The sequence below is a fragment of the Culex quinquefasciatus genome, chromosome 3 (assembly GCF_015732765.1).
Source record: "Culex quinquefasciatus strain JHB chromosome 3, VPISU_Cqui_1.0_pri_paternal, whole genome shotgun sequence".
Taxonomy (NCBI): Eukaryota; Metazoa; Arthropoda; class Insecta; order Diptera; family Culicidae; genus Culex; species Culex quinquefasciatus.
This window is the reverse complement of record NC_051863.1, coordinates 128,166,475-128,185,349: the sequence shown is the minus strand read 5'-3', so window position 1 is coordinate 128,185,349 and position 18,875 is coordinate 128,166,475. Positions and strand designations below refer to the sequence as shown.

Genomic DNA, 18,875 nt, shown 5'->3' with positions numbered 1-18,875 from the left:
TGCAAAGAATGACAAGTTCTACCTAATTTAACCTCAATTTTCAGTCGTAGATACACAGAAAAAAAATCATGGTAATATTACATCTGGGAAGGGGTACATCTTTTATGTCAGAAAAAAGGTGTAATTTTACCTCTGGAAATGTGTAATACCACTTTTCTGGTGTAATGTCCCTTTTTCAGTCTAAATTGAGGTAAAATTACATCATAAAAGAGGTAATATTCAGCCTTCCAAAATTAAAGCTTCCAAATTTACATTATTTTTTTCAGTGTATTTTGGAATCTATTGATCAGATTTTCAATGTTAAAAAAATGTGCGAAATTTTTTCAACATTTTGATTTTTTTTAGATTTTTTAAATAACGACTTACATTTTAATAGGGCCAAATGAAATAATGCATCATGGAAAAAAATAAAAAAATAATTCTTTCTATATTTTAACCAGGTCTTTTAAAAAATACTCTTGAAATAAATCTTGTTTTTTGAGTTTTTGTAGCACATTTTCAGTGATATTTAAAAAAAAGTACTGAAAAAAATCATACTTTCGTTAGCTCCGAAATTCTTTCTCCCACGTTTATTCAATTAAAGACAGGTTCAAATTCATTTTGTACAGTTGTATAACACGGTTTCGGAGAATTTCACTTAACGATTTGATTTTTGAATGATTGGATCTCTATATATTTTAACAAGATTATCAAGAGACTTTTCCAATGAAGGAAAATACTGAAGATTCGGCCGTATATGTTGTCAGTTTTGATGAGAATGACGTCCAGTGTGTTTGATAGTTGTTGCAAACCAAGTTTTAAACTGTTTCCGATAATCACTGAGGATCTGGTTACACTGTTATGAGTTTTTGATACATTAGTGGAATTGATTGAACTTTACACAGTAAGTTTTCAGTTAGTCGACTTTCGAACCTACATTATTTTTATACAATTAAATACATATTACACCTTTCATAAATGATGATGATTTGGCTACACTGCCAGAAGTTATTTTAAAAACATGTGGGGAAGGTCTAACCAAAAACGAGTGTCCTTAATATGTTTAACTATTTCATTTGAAACAGCAATCAAATGTAATCTTTTCATTAATCAAATACTTTTAACCCGTAGGTCCCCACGAGGTCATAAACTACTACCTGTTGTCGTTGGCCGTCGCCGATCTGCTATGCGGTCTGTTCATCGTGCCTCTCTCGGTCTATCCGGCATTCTATGGCCACTGGGTGTACGGGGACGTGGTGTGCCGGTTGGTCGGCTACCTCGAGGTCACCCTCTGGTCGATCTCGGTGTACACGTTCATGTGGATCTCCGTGGATCGCTATCTCGCAGTTAGGAAACCGCTGCGCTATGAAACGATCCAAACTAAAACCAGGTAAATGATCCCGGTTGGATGTGATGTCCCTTTGCTTCCCCCCAACCCCCACCTTTGTAGAGTGTGCGTGGCCCCCCTCTCGTGTGTAGGACGGTCCCAGACCTGTCCCACCGCCATCTGTGACTAATACTACTGCTACTACTGAATCTACTAGCGAATTACTAATCAAAATTTGTGCGACTACATCAATCGGTTCTTCCCACCTCCTCCGTCAATGACCAACCTAACGAATCTCTCAGGATCTTCCCGCGGATCCTCTCTGTTGTTATTGTCCTCCCACCTGTGTGTGTGTATGTGTGTATCTGTTTGTTGCTCCCAAACATAAACCAACCAAGACAATATAAATCCACCATGGTAGTTGAGAAAGGTGTCGACACAAACACATTGTGCCTTGTTGACAACAACATCAGCAACAACAATAAATAAACAATAACAACAACAACCAATCAGAACAAAACCCAACGTAGATCTACGTGTGCGAATGCGTGTTCTTACAACCAAATGAGAATTGCATGTAAAGCATGGGACCTCCCCCCTAAAAAAAAACAACTACAACAAAACATTTCCTACACTGTTACACAAACCAAATTGAATACCAAGGTACCCTTTAGAAACCCGGCACAGGCTGCACTTTACTATTCTGTACCGAAATCGAGGTATCCTTTTTGAGCGTGTTTTAGAATGATTAAATAAATAAAAAAACTAGTCAAAATCAGTCAGCTGCCAAATCCGAAACTCGTAGTCTCATGTTTTCCGTGTAATCGGTTTGATTTTCTTTGACTTTTAACTTTTTCGATGAAACTTTCAAGTTTTGATAACGTTCTTTTCTATATACTTGCAAGTGTTACTATATATCTTCACTCTTTCACGATCTATGTTCATTAGGGTGGGTCATTTTTTTCGAAAGTGCTCGGATCCGGCTGAAATAAAGACCATATTGTAGAGGGGACCCATAGGGACTCTCATACCAAATTTGAGCTCATTTGGTTGAAAACTGGCTTGTCGCTCGGGGGTTAAAGTTTACATGGAAATTACTATGGGAAATGCGTGATTTTACTTCAAACGCTCCTACAGGCTAAGCGACAAACTTTAACCCACACTTACACTAGGTAGCCGTATCGGGGGTGGTCCAAGGAACATTTTTCTCTAAGGGTTCATGGTCATCCGTTCAACCCTGAGCTTGCGCAAAGCCGAAACATCCGGTGACGCCGGAATTCTTCAAAATCTCAGGTTTAACGGTCGACGCATGCTACGAAACTATGATTGACGCATCGGAAACACGACGCCAAACGTCAACATACTAAAGTTGAAGCATGAAACAACGGTTCGCCGTCGATTTCGCTGCAAATACATCGCAAGTCAGTGTCCGGAAGTGTGCTGCAAAAGAGAATGACCTGACGAGCTAGAAACGCCAGAACGGCAAAATCTTAAAGCGTACCCGCAGACACCATTAGTAGCATCAACCGAAAAAAAAATCCAAGTTGGGGGAAAGAAAAGCAGAGTGCGAAAAAGAAAGTCTCGAATCGGTAAGTTCAATTAAATGAACCTAAAACTTAAAAAGCTAAAAATAACCGTCACTTTTATTTTCGCAGTTACGGAACAGGCCCCTGAACCTATTGAGACCACCACTCTACGAACCTCCCGGAAACGATGATCAGTCTGCGGGGAGGATTATACCATAAGGGGGAGGAAGGCGACCATGCCGACGCGGAAAGCTTCATCGGCAGTCCGTTTCAAAGGGCGTTCCCGGGAGGCAAACCGGCTGTAGCCAGGACCGTGCAGTTAACTTGATCAAACCGCCTTACATGATGTAAACGATGGCCACCAACATCTCCGTGCGGGATGTGGATCGATAATAGTCACTTCCTGGATGGGGATCGTGAACTGGTGATGGAGGTTTTGGTTTTTTCGCGTCAAACACGGAATAGAATTTACGAATGTAATTATTATTTTTTGATTGAAATACATTTTAAATCTTATGCAGTTTATTCTTGAGCACCTTCTATAAAAGTGATTTATTTTATTGTTTTTCGAGCGGATTAGTTTCTAAACATCTTCCTCGACTTCCCCCAGCACTTGCATCTGCTCTCGCTTGACCTTTTGGATGGCGGCATTCGTGGTCGATTCCTCGTCAATTCTCACACGGCACATTTGCCCCCAGCGATGCCGGAAGTGCATCGACATGTGATTTGCAAGGAGGTCAACTGTCCGCCGCCGGGTTGAACAAGGCTGTAGGTTCCTTATTCTTCCATTGATGGATCTTGCCAAATCGCCATTATCCACTTCTGATCTCGCACAGACATTCCTCGCAACAAACACTTCCCATGCCGTTGGTCTCAGCCCAAATTGTTCCGGAACGTATAACCTCATCCCGCTATTTACCGGAAGTGGATGTACGCAATGATTTGAAGTATTTTCGGTCAACACTGCGGCCACTAGCCAATGGTTAAGCTCCAACGGGGGGTTTGTAAATTTTGGTGAGTAATTTTGTTGACGTTTGGCGTCGTGTTTCCGATGCGTCAATCATAGTTTCGTAGCATGCGTCGACCGTTAAACCTGAGATTTTGAAGAATTCCGGCGTCACCGGATGTTTCGGCTTTGCGCAAGCTCAGGGTTGAACGGATGACCATGAACCCTTAGAGAAAAATGTTCCTTGGACCACCCCCGACACGGCTACCTAGTGTAAGTGTGGGTTAAAGTTTGTCGCTTAGCCTGTAGGAGCGTTTGAAGTAAAATCACGCATTTCCCATAGTAATTTCCATGTAAACTTTAACCCCCGAGCGACAAGCCAGTTTTCAACCAAATGAGCTCAAATTTGGTATGAGAGTCCCTATGGGTCCCCTCTACAATATGGTCTTTATTTCAGCCGGATCCGAGCACTTTCGAAAAAAATGACCCACCCTAATGTTCATGTTTGTTCGTGCTCAAGCGTTCTTTTTCTCCTTTCTTTAGAATTGTTTCATGGTTAAACTTTTTGAAATCGTAGTTTTTGTACAGTTGAATTGAGATCTCCTGAGGGACAGATCGCTTCACGAACGATCATCACTTTTTCAACAAAACAACAACACTCTCCACACACTTTATCCAATTATTAATCGATGTATTCGTTTTTGGTGTGTGCTATTTTACTGTTCTCGATATGAAAATTATAGGAATGGAAGGTTTGATATTTAGTTCAATTCAGTTTGTTCTTTAGTACTTAAAGTCATTTCATTTCTTTCGATACGATCACACACACCTTCAGGAGTATTTGTCTTTTTCTTTTGTTTCTTCGAAATATTGATCGAACAGCTTCTAGGACTAAGAATCTGCTACTAGTTTGAACTAGAAGCGCAATTATCTGTACACTTGTATCATACAACTTTTGTTTCCAAATTCCTCTCAACACCCAAAAATACCAGAATGTACATAGTAGTAACACACCACACGTAGAGTTGAGTTCTGTAGTGACCCTAGAACCCTGTCGCTTGTAGTGTAGTAGGACCTTCTAGTCAAAAACAACAAAAACCAAAAAAAAACTTTCACACTACTACACAAAACCAAAAAAACAGTAGAACGGTAGAGCGCCTTTTCTCTCTAACTCTCACTCTCTCTCTCTGTCCAATCTTTCCATAAATTCCCTAAATGCACCTGATTTGATGATTCCATGATTCTACTAATCTTCCTACTTCGTTAATCACATAATATCATGAGCAGACTGGAGGTGACGCGGGCGGCTTAAACATGTTCGCCAACCGGGTGGGGTGCCTTTGTGGATGCCGATGGGATTTTTTCTGCTTCGTAAAAATGCTGCTAGATATGGTTTTCGCCTTATTTTTGGTTTGCACAACGCATTTTTTAAATTTTATGTGATTTTATAAAATTGAAATAATAAAATATTGGACAGGTTATAAATGTTTGCTTACATTCTCAAAAGGTCCTATCAGTATAGGAAACCTACGGTGCAAAAGACATTTTGAAAAGGTTATCAAGACATATTTATTTGCCATTTATTGTTTGGATACCGTATAAAATATTGATCAATTTGCTGAATTCCAATAAACTTAATGTTAAATAACCTCAAATAGTTTGTTAACTAAACAAAATTACAGAGCTGTGAAACCAAAATTTTGATAACATGCAATACATTTTATAATGGCCTTACTTAAAATCTTGTCTTTGAATTTGATTTGGCTTTACATTCAGTTTATTGAATAAGTCACAAAAAATAGTTTGAAACAAATTTTATCAAAAATTAATTTAAGCCAACGGAAATTTTAGTCAAAATTCCCCCACACCTCCCCTTTCAATACATTGCACAGTGGGCGAAATGGAACCCAAAATCGGACTTAATTGAACGCGGCTGGTTCCCTGATATGAATAACAGTGTTTCTTATGTAAAAAAATCCAGGGAATCGATTGGTGATGGTTTCATCCACCGCACGAAACGGCAAAGGGTCAATTTTGCCCCAATTCCCCATTTTTTCTCATTTTTTCTTGAAAATCGGTCTGTATTTAGAGCGGAGGCTTTATGCGGCCTTCCAAAATGCACTTAGCTTATGTGAAAATGTCCCAGGAGTCCAGTAAAAATAACCACTTGCACGGCAAAAATCATCTAGGGTCCATTTAACCCCAATTCCGCTATAAGAGCATTTTTGGCCGTTTTCAAATGTTAGGTCAGATTTTAAAAATCTGAAAATATTTTTATCGTAAAGATCAGACAATTTTAAATAAGAATGACGATTTGCACTTCGACGTCGTCGTGCTATCTTGTCGCACCCGCCATTTTGACGTTCCGAGAAAAACGCGTTTTAATGTTTGACCTTGAATATTCAAAAGCAAGAGCACGCAATGTAAACAATAACAAACACGTTTTGTTTGGCTCACCATTCTGTGCATTGTCCCAAAGTTTGGTTGAAGTTGGTTGCTGGAGTCCCGAGTTATAATTACAAATGTTTACGGTAGTCTAGCTGGTACGTGTGACAAACGCATCCTGACTTTCCTGGCCTGAAATCCCTTTGGCCTTTTGTCGCACTTACATCAATTTTTATGGAGTGACAAGATAGCACGACAAGATTGAAACTACTTTCATATATAAAGTGACAAAAATGCACGGAGTTTTTTCGGTTTTTGTTGAATATCTCAGGATTGAAATCGAATTTTGGGGATCTGTGAAGGTCAAAAGGTGAGGCATTGTGAGCTGCACAAAATGGCGTTCTTAACTCAATTTGGCCCAAAATGCACGTACGACAAGTTAGCACGATGGCGACGACTTGATAGTTTGACACATTTATGTTGATAAAAATAAAATGTATGTGAAAGGCAGTTTATTCTGCGTTTGGGAAAATTGACCCAAAAGTGATTCTTCAATCTTTTTATTTAATTTAATGTCTATATGAACATAAATGTGTCAAACTTTCAAGTGCAAATCGTCATTCTAATGTAAAATTGTCTGATCTTTACGATAAAAATATTTTCAGATTTTTAAAATCTGACCTAACTGTTTGCAGTAACACGAATTGTTGTTGAATAACAATAATTGTTTTTGATTAGGAATGCAAATCATCTCGGCGCAGCCCTACCACAATGAATTGGTAGCGGTGGGCTGCGTTTAGGTGTTTCCGCCGTAGGTTAGGACAATTACGATAGGTATGATCGGGGAATAAGTACAAAAATAAAATCACTTGGAATTCGACCGCACACAGGACTACATCTCTTCAAAACCCATCCGAACATTTGGTGCCGAAACCCGGGATAATCGCTGTCGCCGGATAAATCTCTCACGTCGTCGAGTCATCGCCAGCACGAAGCCGCTTATAAGTTAAGTATATTAGTTAAGTGAGTGAAGTGAAGATGACTCCAAAGAAGAGATATGTGCGGAGCAATTCCGTCAAGTTAAAAGAATTGAAGAGGCGGATGGCCACGATCCTAGGTTCAGCGGAACAAATCAAAGTATTCGAGGCCAATTACACGGCCGACCAAGCAAATCAACTAGCAATTAGAATCGAAATGCTTGATGAGCTTTGGAAGCAGTACTCGGAGGTACAAGAAGAAATAGAGCTTCTAGAGGACCTTTCGGGTGAAGAAATTTCTGAAGAACGATTAGTATTTCAAAACAAATACGTTGAATTAAAAGCACTACTTGTTAGTAAGTTACCGAATCTATCGGTAAATACGGAGCCCACTCGCGTGGCTTCAAATTCGGCGAGCATCGTGTCGCAATCGGTACGTCTGCCCGAGATCCAAATTCCCAAGTTCGACGGGAATCCGGAATTGTGGATCGAATTTCGTGACACATTTAAATCACTCATTCATGCAAACCCAAATCTAACAGCTATCCAAAAGTTGCACTATTTAAAAGATGCACTAATTGGTGAGGCTCATTCGTCCGTAGCCAATCTTGAGATGTCGACGGAAGGTTATAATATCGGGTGGAAATTAGTTGAAAAGCGACACAACGATACTAACTTTTGATCAAAAGACACATTTCTGCTTTATTTGCGATAGCACCAATTAAAAAAGAGTCTTCTGCTCTGTTGATGGACCTCGCTGATCAATTCGATCGTCACGTCAGCATACTTAATAAGCTAGAAAAAACAGAAGAACATTGGAACTCTGTACTAGTTGAAGCTTTGAGCAGACGTTTAGATACTACTACATTGAAAGAGTGGGAAAAGATTGCAAAGAAGGCGAACGTCCTGATTTCGACGCTTTAGTCACATTTATTCGCAAACAAGCGCGTACCTTACAGTCAGTAAAAATGTCTCACACACCGACAGCTACACAAGAGACCAAGATCGTAGTAAAATCAAGGTCCACAAACAACTTTATGATCGCTGAGGCAGCGCACAAATGTCCGATGTGCAAAGCAGCTCATTATTTGTATGAGTGCGATCAGTTTAACAAACTTTCACCAAGACATTGCTTTAATATCGCCAAAAGGTACAAACTGTGTATCAACTGTTTACGTGGACATCACCTCGCCAAGAACTGCAACTCCTCTAACTGCAAATCTTGTGGACAAAGGCACCACACCCTATTGCATCTACCGCCAGCTGTCGATGGTAATAGTTACAACAGCAATCAGCGAACTACATTTACAGCGTTTGGGCAACAGGTAGAAAATCCACAAGTACAAACACAAATGTATTGTCCTCCTCATTTGATGGGGGGGGAGTGTCGGGGGCTCGACACCCCAATACTATTGATTCTTTTGTCCCTGGGACAATAGAAACCCCTTTTTGCACATGTAGCTCAGTCCAACCAAACCCCAAGCCACACAAACTACTCGGCTTATTCGGCAATTCTCAGCGAAGGGAAACCTGCACAGAACCACTACAACGAACAGCACAAGATTAGATCAGCTAACCGTGCAGCAGAAGACTCATCGGGAGTTCTGGACACGTCGCGGGCAAAGACAGAGGTTTTCCTCGCAACCGCAATCGTGCGGGTAGAAGATCGTGACGGGACGAATCACTTCGCGCGCGTGGTGTTAGATAGTTGTTCTCAGTGCAATTTTATATCGGAAGCGGTCGCCACCAAGTTACGATTACGGCGGACCAAGACAAATACGGAAGTCGCGGGAATCGGTCCGGGTAAAGTGCGTGTTACGGAATCGGTCACTGTGAAGCTTCGCTCGCGGACTCGCGCTTTCGAAACGTCGGTCGTTTGCCTCATTATTGCCAAAATTCCGGCAATTTTACCGAGCCAGAATATCGATATTCGCGACTGGCAGGTTCCACTTGACGTAAAATTGGCTGATCCGAAATTTAACATTAGTGCGGGTGTGGACATTTTACTCGGGGCCGAACTCTTCTTCTCGTTATTGCTTAGCCAGCAATGTAAAATAAATGTTGGATATCCACTCTTACAGGAAACTGTGTTTGGACATATCGTGTCAGGGATGTACGCGGGGCGTGGAGCAAACCCATCGCTGTGCATAATCAGCAGTGCCAGCGGGCTGGATGCCATCCTAGAGCGATTCTGGCAAGTGGACGACTTTGACCGCGGTCGAGCGCTGTCGCTAGACGATAGGTGGTGTGAGGATCACTTTAATCGCACGGTTTCGCGTCGGGATGACGGGCGTTACGTGGTACGGTTACCAATCCGCGAAGATCGAAGACCTTTTCTCGGTGACTCGTATAATCTAGCCCAGCGTCGGTTCCTGGCTAACGAGCGCAGATTTGGATACGACCAGCAGCTTCGCGACGACTACCTGCGATTTATGGACGAATATGCTGAACTCGGACACTTGGAACCGGGCTTACGCACAGGTAAAGAAGAATTTTATTTGCCTCATCACGCCATTCGGCGACCGGATAGTACAACTACTAAAACTCGCGTCGTTTTTGATGCATCCGTTAAAGGTTGCAATCAACTATCATTGAATGAAATACTGCACTCGGGCCCGACAGTTCAGCCTACACTATTGTCGACTGTTTTGAATTTTAGATTGCCAAAATATGTTTTTATTGCCGACATTGAAAAAATGTTCAGGCAAATTTGGATTCATCCAGAAGATCGAAAATTGCTAAAATTGTTTGGCGTACAAATACGCAATCACCTTTGGAAACTTATCAGTTAAAAACGGTCACGTATGGAACTGCCTGCGCTCCTTTCCAGGCTGCTAGAGTTCTAAATAAGTTAGCTGATGATGAAGGGCATCGCTATCCCTTAGGGGCTCACATTTTGAAAAATCACACATACGTGGACGACACTCTAGCAGGAAGAGACAGTCTGAAAGAAGCAATCGAAGCAACTGTGCAACTTCGGCAACTGTTACAGTCTGGCGGATTTAATTTGAGAAAATGGTGTTCAAACGATCGCCGAGTTCTGCAACAAATACCAACAGACCTGGTGGAGATGCCCCACGAGATCGAAATCGATCGCTCCAATACAATTAAAACGCTTGGATTGTTTTGGAATCCACACGAAGATAGCTTCGGATTTAAAATTCCCAAGTTGTCTGCGTTGGACAAAATCACCAAACGCATCGTTGCCTCAGAGATGGCCCAGCTATTTGACCCTTGCGGTCTAATTGGGTCAGTAGTCGTGTGGGCAAAAATGTTTGTTCAAGGGTTGTGGTATGAAAAGTTCGCATGGGATCAGGAACTTCCCGAAGGGCTTGCCAAATCTTGGCACACATTCAGAGATCAGTTGCCATATCTTTTGGAATTCCGAGTACCACGGAGAGTGGTGGTATCGAGAAAGTTTATGTTGCATTGTTTTTGCGATGCTTCCGAAAGAGGCTACGGATGCTCTGTCTATGTGGTGTCAAAGGACCAACATAAGTCGTATAGCAATTTACTCAGCACGAAGTCTCGAGTCGCACCATTACGAGAACACGACATTACCCGCCTTGAGCTGTGTGCGTTTTTGTTAGGTTGCCAGTTAATAGATACGATATTAACCACCACAGAGTTTGTAGCTCCAGTTGTGTTCTGGACCGATTCGTCGGTGGTATTACAATGGATACAAACACCGCCAGCAATCTGGAAGGTATTTGTGTCAAATAGGATTGCGGAAATACAAAGACTCATGAAAGGACACACTTTACGACACGTCCCAACACATCTAAATCCTGCTGATAGACTGTCAAGGGAATTCTTCCAATCGAAATATTAAACGACAAATTACACGTACACGGACCGGATTTTATTTGTGAATCAATCGAATCCTGGCCCGCAACCAAGTTTGACAAATCAGTATTGAGCGTTGTCGAATCGGAACGCAGACCAATAGTTGCTCTTTTACGGCGCTAGTTCAAAGCGAGCCCGAAGAAATCTTTACAAAATTCTCTGAATTGGCAAAACTATTAAAAGTGACAGTTTACTGTTTAAGATTTTGCACCATTCTTCGAGAACGGTCTAAGGGACAAAGTCTGGGAAAAATACAACCGAGAGAAATTGATAACGCTCTCAAGACTTTAATTCGCTTAGCGCAATCTTATTCTTTTCCACACGAATTGAAGTTGCTGGAAAAATGTAAGGCAGAAGACTGTACGCAAACCGAACTCAACTTTAAATCGCTAATAAAGGGTTTGGATCTATTCCTAGATGAATTTGGATTAATTAGAATTAAGGGTAGATTAGAAAAACTGTCTGCTCCATTTGACACACGGTGTCCGATTTTGTTGCATGATGATCACCCCTTGACTAAATTAATCGCTCGCTCTATTCATCTCCAAACCTTGCATGGTGGGCCAACTTTAATGCTAGCTACTTTGCGCCAGAGATTTTGGCCTTTACACGGAAGAAAGCTGGTGCGAAATATTGCGTACCAATGTGTGCAATGTTTTCGATGTAACCCTAGAAAAAGGGTGCAAATTATGGCCCCATTACCTACAGTAAGAATTACACCAGCTCGCGTCTTCGCGAACTGTGGATTAGATTATTGCGGTCCCTTTTTAGTTCGGCCCTTGATCGGAAGAGGCGCTGCATTAAAAATGTATGTTGCATGTTTCATTTGCATGGTATCAAAGGCGATTCATTTGGAGTTGGTACCAGATTTATCATCACAGGCCTGCATAAATGCAATCAAGAGATTGATTGCACGCAGAGGGCGTTTGCTCACACTGCACTGTGATAATGCAACCACATTTAAAGGAGCAGATCGTGAACTTAAAGAACTTCGAAATCAATATATTGCTCAGTTTCAAACTGAGATGTGGAACAATTTCTGTTTGGCTCAAGGAATTACATTCCATCACATTCCTCCACGCTCTCCTCATTTTGGAGGATTATGGGAGGCTGGTGTAAAATCCTTTAAGCACCATTTTAAGCGAATTTTAGGAAATAAGTCGTTGCGCCTCGACGAAGTTACCACATGTGTGACTCAAATAGAGGGTATTTTAAATTCTCGGCCATTAACGCCGCTTACAAATGATGCTGATGATTTAAGCGCATTGACTCCTGGACACCTGATTATTGGAGAACCGCTATTCTCCCTCCCAGAACCAAACGTGTCAGAGTTGAGTATTAACCGATTGAATCGATTCCAGGAAATGCGGCGTACCGTCCAAGATTTTGGAAACGATGGACTCGGGATTACGTTCATCATTTGCATCAACGTCCAAAATGGCACCAAGGCACTCGAAACCCTCAGGTCGGCGAGTTAGTTTTGTTGAAACAAGAGAACCTTCCGCCGTTGCAATGGAACATCGGACCAATAACCGCCACACATCCGGGCAGAGACGGCAGGTGCAGGGTGGTCGACGTCCGCACCACAAGGGGAACTTACCGGCGTGCCGCAGCAGAAGTATGCCTGCTGCCAATCGAAACCGAGAGCAGCAAATTAGAAAACCCAGCCCAGCACCAGATACAGCTCCCGACAAGCCAGCCCGAACTGTAAAATTGTCAGAAGCTCGGTTCAAGGAGACTGATGAAGCAGAAAGTGAGTAAAGGAGTTGACCCAGTCAACTAGGGGCAGGATGTTTGTAGTAACACGAATTGTTGTTGAATAACAATAATTGTTTTTGATTAGGAATGCAAATCATCTCGGCGCAGCCCTACCACAATGAATTGGTAGCGGTGGGCTGCGTTTAGGTGTTTCCGCCGTAGGTTAGGACAATTACGATAGGTATGATCGGGGAATAAGTACAAAAATAAAATCACTTGGAATTCGACCGCACACAGGACTACATCTCTTCAAAATCCATCCGAACAAACATTTGAAAACGGCCAAAAATGCTTTTATAGCGGAATTGGGGTTAAATAGACCCTAGATGATTTTTGCGGTGCAAGTGGTTATTTTTACTGGACTCCTGGGACATTTTCACATAAGCTAAGTGCATTTTGGAAGGCCGCATAAAGCCTCCGCTCTAAATACAAACCGATTTTAAAGAAAAAATGTTAAAAAATTGGGAATTGGGGCAAAATGGGCCCTTTGCCGTTTCGTGCGGTGGATGAAACCATCACCAATCGATTCCCCGGATTTTTTACATTAGAAACAGTATTATTCATACCAGGGAACCAGCCGCGTTCAATTAAGTCCGATTTTGGGTTCCATTTCGCCCACTGTGCATTGTTTAAAAAATAAAACACAAAATTAATATTATTGTCTTAAATTTGTTTTAATTTAAACAAACTTGTACAAATGATTGCTAACTACAAAGAGTACATTGTATAACGTTTATTTGTGCATTTTTGATTAAATAAGACACTTTTAGGATTTTTAGAAATTTAGAATTTAGAAAGTGTTTAAAAATAAATCAGCAAATCAGTGTTTTGTATGATGTCTTCAAATGTTGGTAACTAGAATCTCAGCAATTTGAAATTATATGATGTTGAGGAAAGTTGGTTTATCCAAAATATTTTATGTTACTTTTAAAACATTCAAATGAAGACTATGCAAACAAAAACAGAAATAAAATCTGTAAAGAAAATCTTATGTTTAATTTTGTTTGCGGGCATTTAATAATAAAAAAAAACATTTTGCATTACATAGTTGTCCATGCAATTCTCCATGACATTATGAAATTGATTGCACATATCAAGCATTTTTATTTAAGGGTGCAAATCAATCAAAAAAGCTGTTTTCATATTCCTCAAAAATGTTGCATTTACAGAATCAATCCCGAAAAGTTTGGTTGTTAAAAAAAGTCAAACGTAGGTGTTTTTATTGTAATTTGCGTTTGTATAGAGAAATATCGATAGTTACAGTAATTTGAATGACTAAGATTTTTGTTGGATAAAAATTTCGTTGCCCCAGACTTTGGTTAATTTGCACAGCTATTCATGTTTTTGTGGGGGTCCCACCAATGTTGAATTTAAATTAAAAAAAACACGGACATTGTATGTTTTAATAGTCTTTTGAAAAATAAACTTAAGATTAAAAATCTACTATCTCTACCGCTAACCGCTTATTGAGACATTACATGACCACTCTGATTTTTATTTTTCAAAAAATCATGCAATTTAATACAAGCATTTTGAAAAAGTTGCTTTCTTATTTTTCAACAAGCCGATACCTCCGGTGATAATGATCAGAATTTGATATGTTTCTTGCTTGTATTTTTTTTTAGCAAATCACTTATTTGTTTTGCAAAAAGTGGCTAAAAGTGATTATTTTAGCATACTTAGGTTAACGTTTATTGAGTTTAGTAGTAAAACAAGAGCGTGACCGCTTTACATCCACCTCCTCTACAAATAGTTGAACTAATTTGTAAACCTTTTTGATTGAAATGCTCATCAAGTTGAGTCAAAAATTATATCGATAGTTCTCACAGTTTTAAAGATACTGTAATTTGTGTTATCAAAATCTTTGTGACTAGAAACCAGAGAACAATTAGAGATCGTGAGACTCAAAACTCTAATGGTTGATATCTTCAATTGATTGAAAAATTAAAAAAGGAAATATAATAATTTTTCTATAATTTAAATAGAATAAGCAGAGTGTATGTTTTATGAAACATTTTAAGTAGGCTAAAATTAATGAAATGTTTTTTTTTTGTTTTCAACCAGTAATTTATGCAACAAGCAACGTTTGTTTCCCCACTTGCCGTTACTTGCCGTCTTGGGTTAATCTTCAAAACAGTATCGAAAAGTATTATTTTTCATCGCATGTGCTGAACAGAAAAAATAGTAGTTTATGCAACAAGTTGCAATATAGTAGTTTATGCAACAAGTTGCAAAAAGAGGATTTTTTCAGCACGAGTCATATATTTATCCAACGAGGTTCACCGAGGTGGATAAATACGAAGAGTGCTGAAAAAATCAAGTTTTGCAACGAGTTCCATACAACATTTTTTGCAATTCCAAAAAACACACACTGAGTGAAATTTTATGTCAAATTTTCATGTATTTTGTCAATAAATCGTTTAAATCAAAAAAATGTTGAAAAGTGTTACTTTTCAAAACAAGTGCTAAAAAGTTCAACTTTTCAGCACCTATTTGAGTGCTGAAAAGTAGAACTTTTAGCATTTATTTTGAAAAGTGTTGCTATTCGATTCTGTTATTTCTGGTACAGAAAAGTAGGCTATTTCGTCGTTCAAGAATGACAGGAAAAGTAAGTAGTTTCACGACGGAATTGCAAAAAGAAGTTTTTTTCAGCACGTGTTGTACATTAATCCAACGAGGTTCACCGAGTTGGATAATTACGACAAGTGCTGAAAAAATCAAGGTTTGCTACGAGTTCCATACAACATTTTTTGCATTTCTGGAAAACACCCATTGAGAAAAATTATAAGTCGAATGTTCATGTATTTTGTCAATAAATCAAAAATTTCAAGACGGAATTGCAAAAAAAATCTTTTCATTCCAGAATAACAGAAAAAGTAAGAGTTACAATACGGAATTGCAAAAAATATAAAATCTAATCAATATTGTCAATTTCAATGTCAACTTACATGGGGCTTGACATTTGAAAAGGGGTAAGAACCATTATTTGGACCTAGTGTTAAAATTTTATTGCAACTTTTATTTTAATGCTTTATTTTTTCCATTATTTTTTCAATATTGTTTATCTCGCTCAATCGAGCCCCGAACGGCTGCCCCAAGCCCACACTGAATTGCTCACCTCACCTCGAGACTGCTTTGTAAAGTATACTAACCATGCCAAGTGCCATAAGTGCTGCCAGCTGCCGCTTATCCAAAACCGACAGTTCTCCCCGATCGTGTGTCAAGCTAACTCTTGTTTCTTTCTTTCTCCCACCAAACAACCGACAACGTCAACGCCCGTCGCTCCCTGTACCGAACCCCACGTGATGAACCCTACCCAAAAATCACACTGAAAATTGATCGAATTGTAACAACAAATTACAACACAATCACAACACGTGCACCCGAACACAAACGAAACGAAATGAAACCTTGTAACAGATGCCAATGCTGGATGGCGTTCACGTGGATCTCGGCCGCGATGCTATGCTGTCCACCGCTGCTCGGCTACAATAAGGCCATCTACGACAATGACACCCACATCTGCATGCTCGAGTGGGGCAACATGGCCGCCTATAGTGCAACGCTGGCAATCCTGGTCCTGGGGCCGAGTGTAATCTCGATCGTGTACAACTATGGCTATATCTTTACGATGATGCGTAAAGTGCGATCGGGAGCACCGATCCATGATAAGGAGTACGCCACGGCACTGGCCGAGAATCTGGCCAATCCGAGCCACTGTATGTCATTTGCATTGGTGTTCTCATTCTGGGTCTCGTGGGGTCCGTACATGGGCTTGCGGATCTACGAGCTGATCATGGACGAGCCGTACGAGAACCACCTCATCCAGTTCGGCGCCGTCTGGCTCGGCATTCTCAACTCGTTCTGGAAGATCATCATCATGACGAGCATGTCGCAGCAGTTCCGGCTCCTGGTGCGGTTACTCTTCCTCACGATCTGCTGCAAAACCAAGGGCCGCCTCCAGGCCGAACTGATCGGGCTCGATCCGGACGACTAAGCCACACATTCTAAAGAGCGAGAGCAAAACAATCACCAGCCACTCCTGTTGAGCGTGAAAGAGTTGAACGCAGCGCGTGAGAAACGACGCTCACCTAACCTCACCACCACCATCTTCCGGGACAGCATGCGAAACCAAGCGTGGACAGCAAACTTCAATTAAATTGTTGTACTTTTAAAACATCCGTCAAACACCTAGCTAACGATTACACTAAACTTAAGGGCTCTTAGTCGGATAGGAGTGTGCGAGCGCTTCTAAGAAATCTCATCGGAAGGGCGGTTTTTAAGACAAAACAAGAAAGCGCTGTAGTAAATCTCAGAACAATCATTCTCTTAGCAAACAAGGTAACGTAACGTAACGGTGTTTAAACATTGTACTTATTGATAGTGTTTCTTTTGGGTGCGGGAAGAAAACATTCTGAATGTTGCTAGAAACTGCGAGCGAGTGTCAGTGTTGCCATAATTTTACGGGAATGATCTTCCGATTACGACTGTAGATTTAGTTCCCTACAAGTTGTAATTCTACAGCTCAGTTTGGTTACACGGAGTAAAATTAGACCACGAAGCCATGAAGAAGCTTTAAAGAAATCTCGAATCACTAACTAAGTGTTCAAATATGCACTTGCATAAACGTACCGTAAACTGGGGTGACTTTGATAACCCGGGATGACTTTGATAGGTTTTTCAAATGGCCGTCAAATTAATATCCAAACATTTTTGAGAATTTTGAGTATGTAAATATTAAGGGATAGCTTATTATCGAACATATATGCAAAAATGTGACTGTTACATTGGATGTATCAAAATTAGTGGCCAAATCAAATTTCTATCAATGTCACCCCGGGCTATCAAAGTCACCCCAGTTTACGGTACCCCAGAATTCGAACACTATGTTCGTGGTTCCCAACGTCATAAATGCTTGTTGACGATTTTGAGAACTGTTTTTTCCGTGTAGGAATTGGTAGTTAGAAAGAGTTCAAATTCTTCAGGATTTGGAAGATGTAAAGACTTTTTATCGGTTTTTCCATGTAGGTTTAACTTGGATTAGAATGTTTTTTTTTTTTTTGCAGGGCTGTGGATTCGAGTAGCTTTTGAAGCGACTACGACTCTATTTTCAGCTGCTGAAGATTCAGTGACTTCGACTACGATTCGAGCTCCGACACTCTGTTTTCTGAAAATATGTTGTAATAAAAAATCTGGCTTCTGGAGATGTAGCAAATCCGACTTTGGCCTAAACTTCATAGCCCTGACGATAATCGCTTTTGCATTAACCCTATTACCGTGAATGTTCGTTGAATAATATTCACAAATTCATGAACTTTAATTCAAGATTTCATGTATTCATGGAAGGTATTTAAACGTGAATTCAATTTTCACACTAAAGAGCAATTCCAGCTCAAATCAGAAATTTTTCTGGTACTTTTGTACCCGAACCTCTCCGATTTTAATGAAACTTTGTAGACGATTTAACCTAGGACTATATTAGCCATTTTTGTGTATAAGGAGCCAAATGTACTCGAAAATAACATCTGAGAAGGGCGTAAGTTATTTACATATTTTTGTATTTTGCAATTTAAAAATTATGGTACCTCGAAGTCGATCCACCGTATTAAAAAGAAGTCAAAGACAACTTGTAGGAAATTGGACGGGCTTTCTAAAAAATACACTGAAATAAAAATACACACCACTTCTATGAGATTTTTTGATTATTAAGTTTAAAAGTCAAATTTTAAGGTTATGTAACGCTTTTTTATCATTCAAAATTTTTGAGGAAATAAGCTGAGATGTTACAAAAAGGCTGACGCAAAATGCTGGATGGTACGTCTCTCCTAAAATATACAAAAATCATTTACTAAAACTGTTATTTGAAAAGTGTTCTAAACGTCAAAATTTTTAAAAATCGATAGTGTGAATCGATTCGCCACACAATTTTACATAAAAGTATTCATATTGACCATTGTCCTATATCCAATCCTTGGGATGATACAGCGGTTTAAAAAATTAAAATGTCGAAACAGTAGTTTATGCAACAAGTTGCAAAAAGAGGATTTTTTCAGCACGAGTCGTGCATTTATCCAACGAGGTTCACCGAGTTGGATAAATACGAAGAGTTACAACATTTTTAGCAATTCCAA

General features: G+C 40.0%; 1 protein-coding gene across 4 annotated transcripts in view; it reads left to right on the top strand.

Moving 5' to 3' along the window:
* The window catches only part of LOC6038838 (G-protein coupled receptor 52), a 65,372-nt gene extending 47,873 nt beyond the window's left edge, over positions 1–17,499 (top strand). For 3 of the 4 annotated variants that reach the window (XM_038265538.1, XM_038265536.1, XM_038265537.1), the window contains exons 4-6: positions 1,111–1,369; positions 4,522–4,530; positions 16,165–17,499. In XM_038265538.1, coding sequence (XP_038121466.1) covers positions 1,111–1,369; positions 4,522–4,530; positions 16,165–16,741 — 845 coding nt within the window. In that variant the 3' untranslated portion in view covers positions 16,742–17,499. The remainder of the gene's footprint in view (positions 1–1,110; positions 1,370–4,521; positions 4,531–16,164) is intronic. The other variant, XM_038265539.1, reaches the window with a different exon arrangement.
* The last annotated feature ends 1,376 nt before the right edge of the window (positions 17,500–18,875 follow it).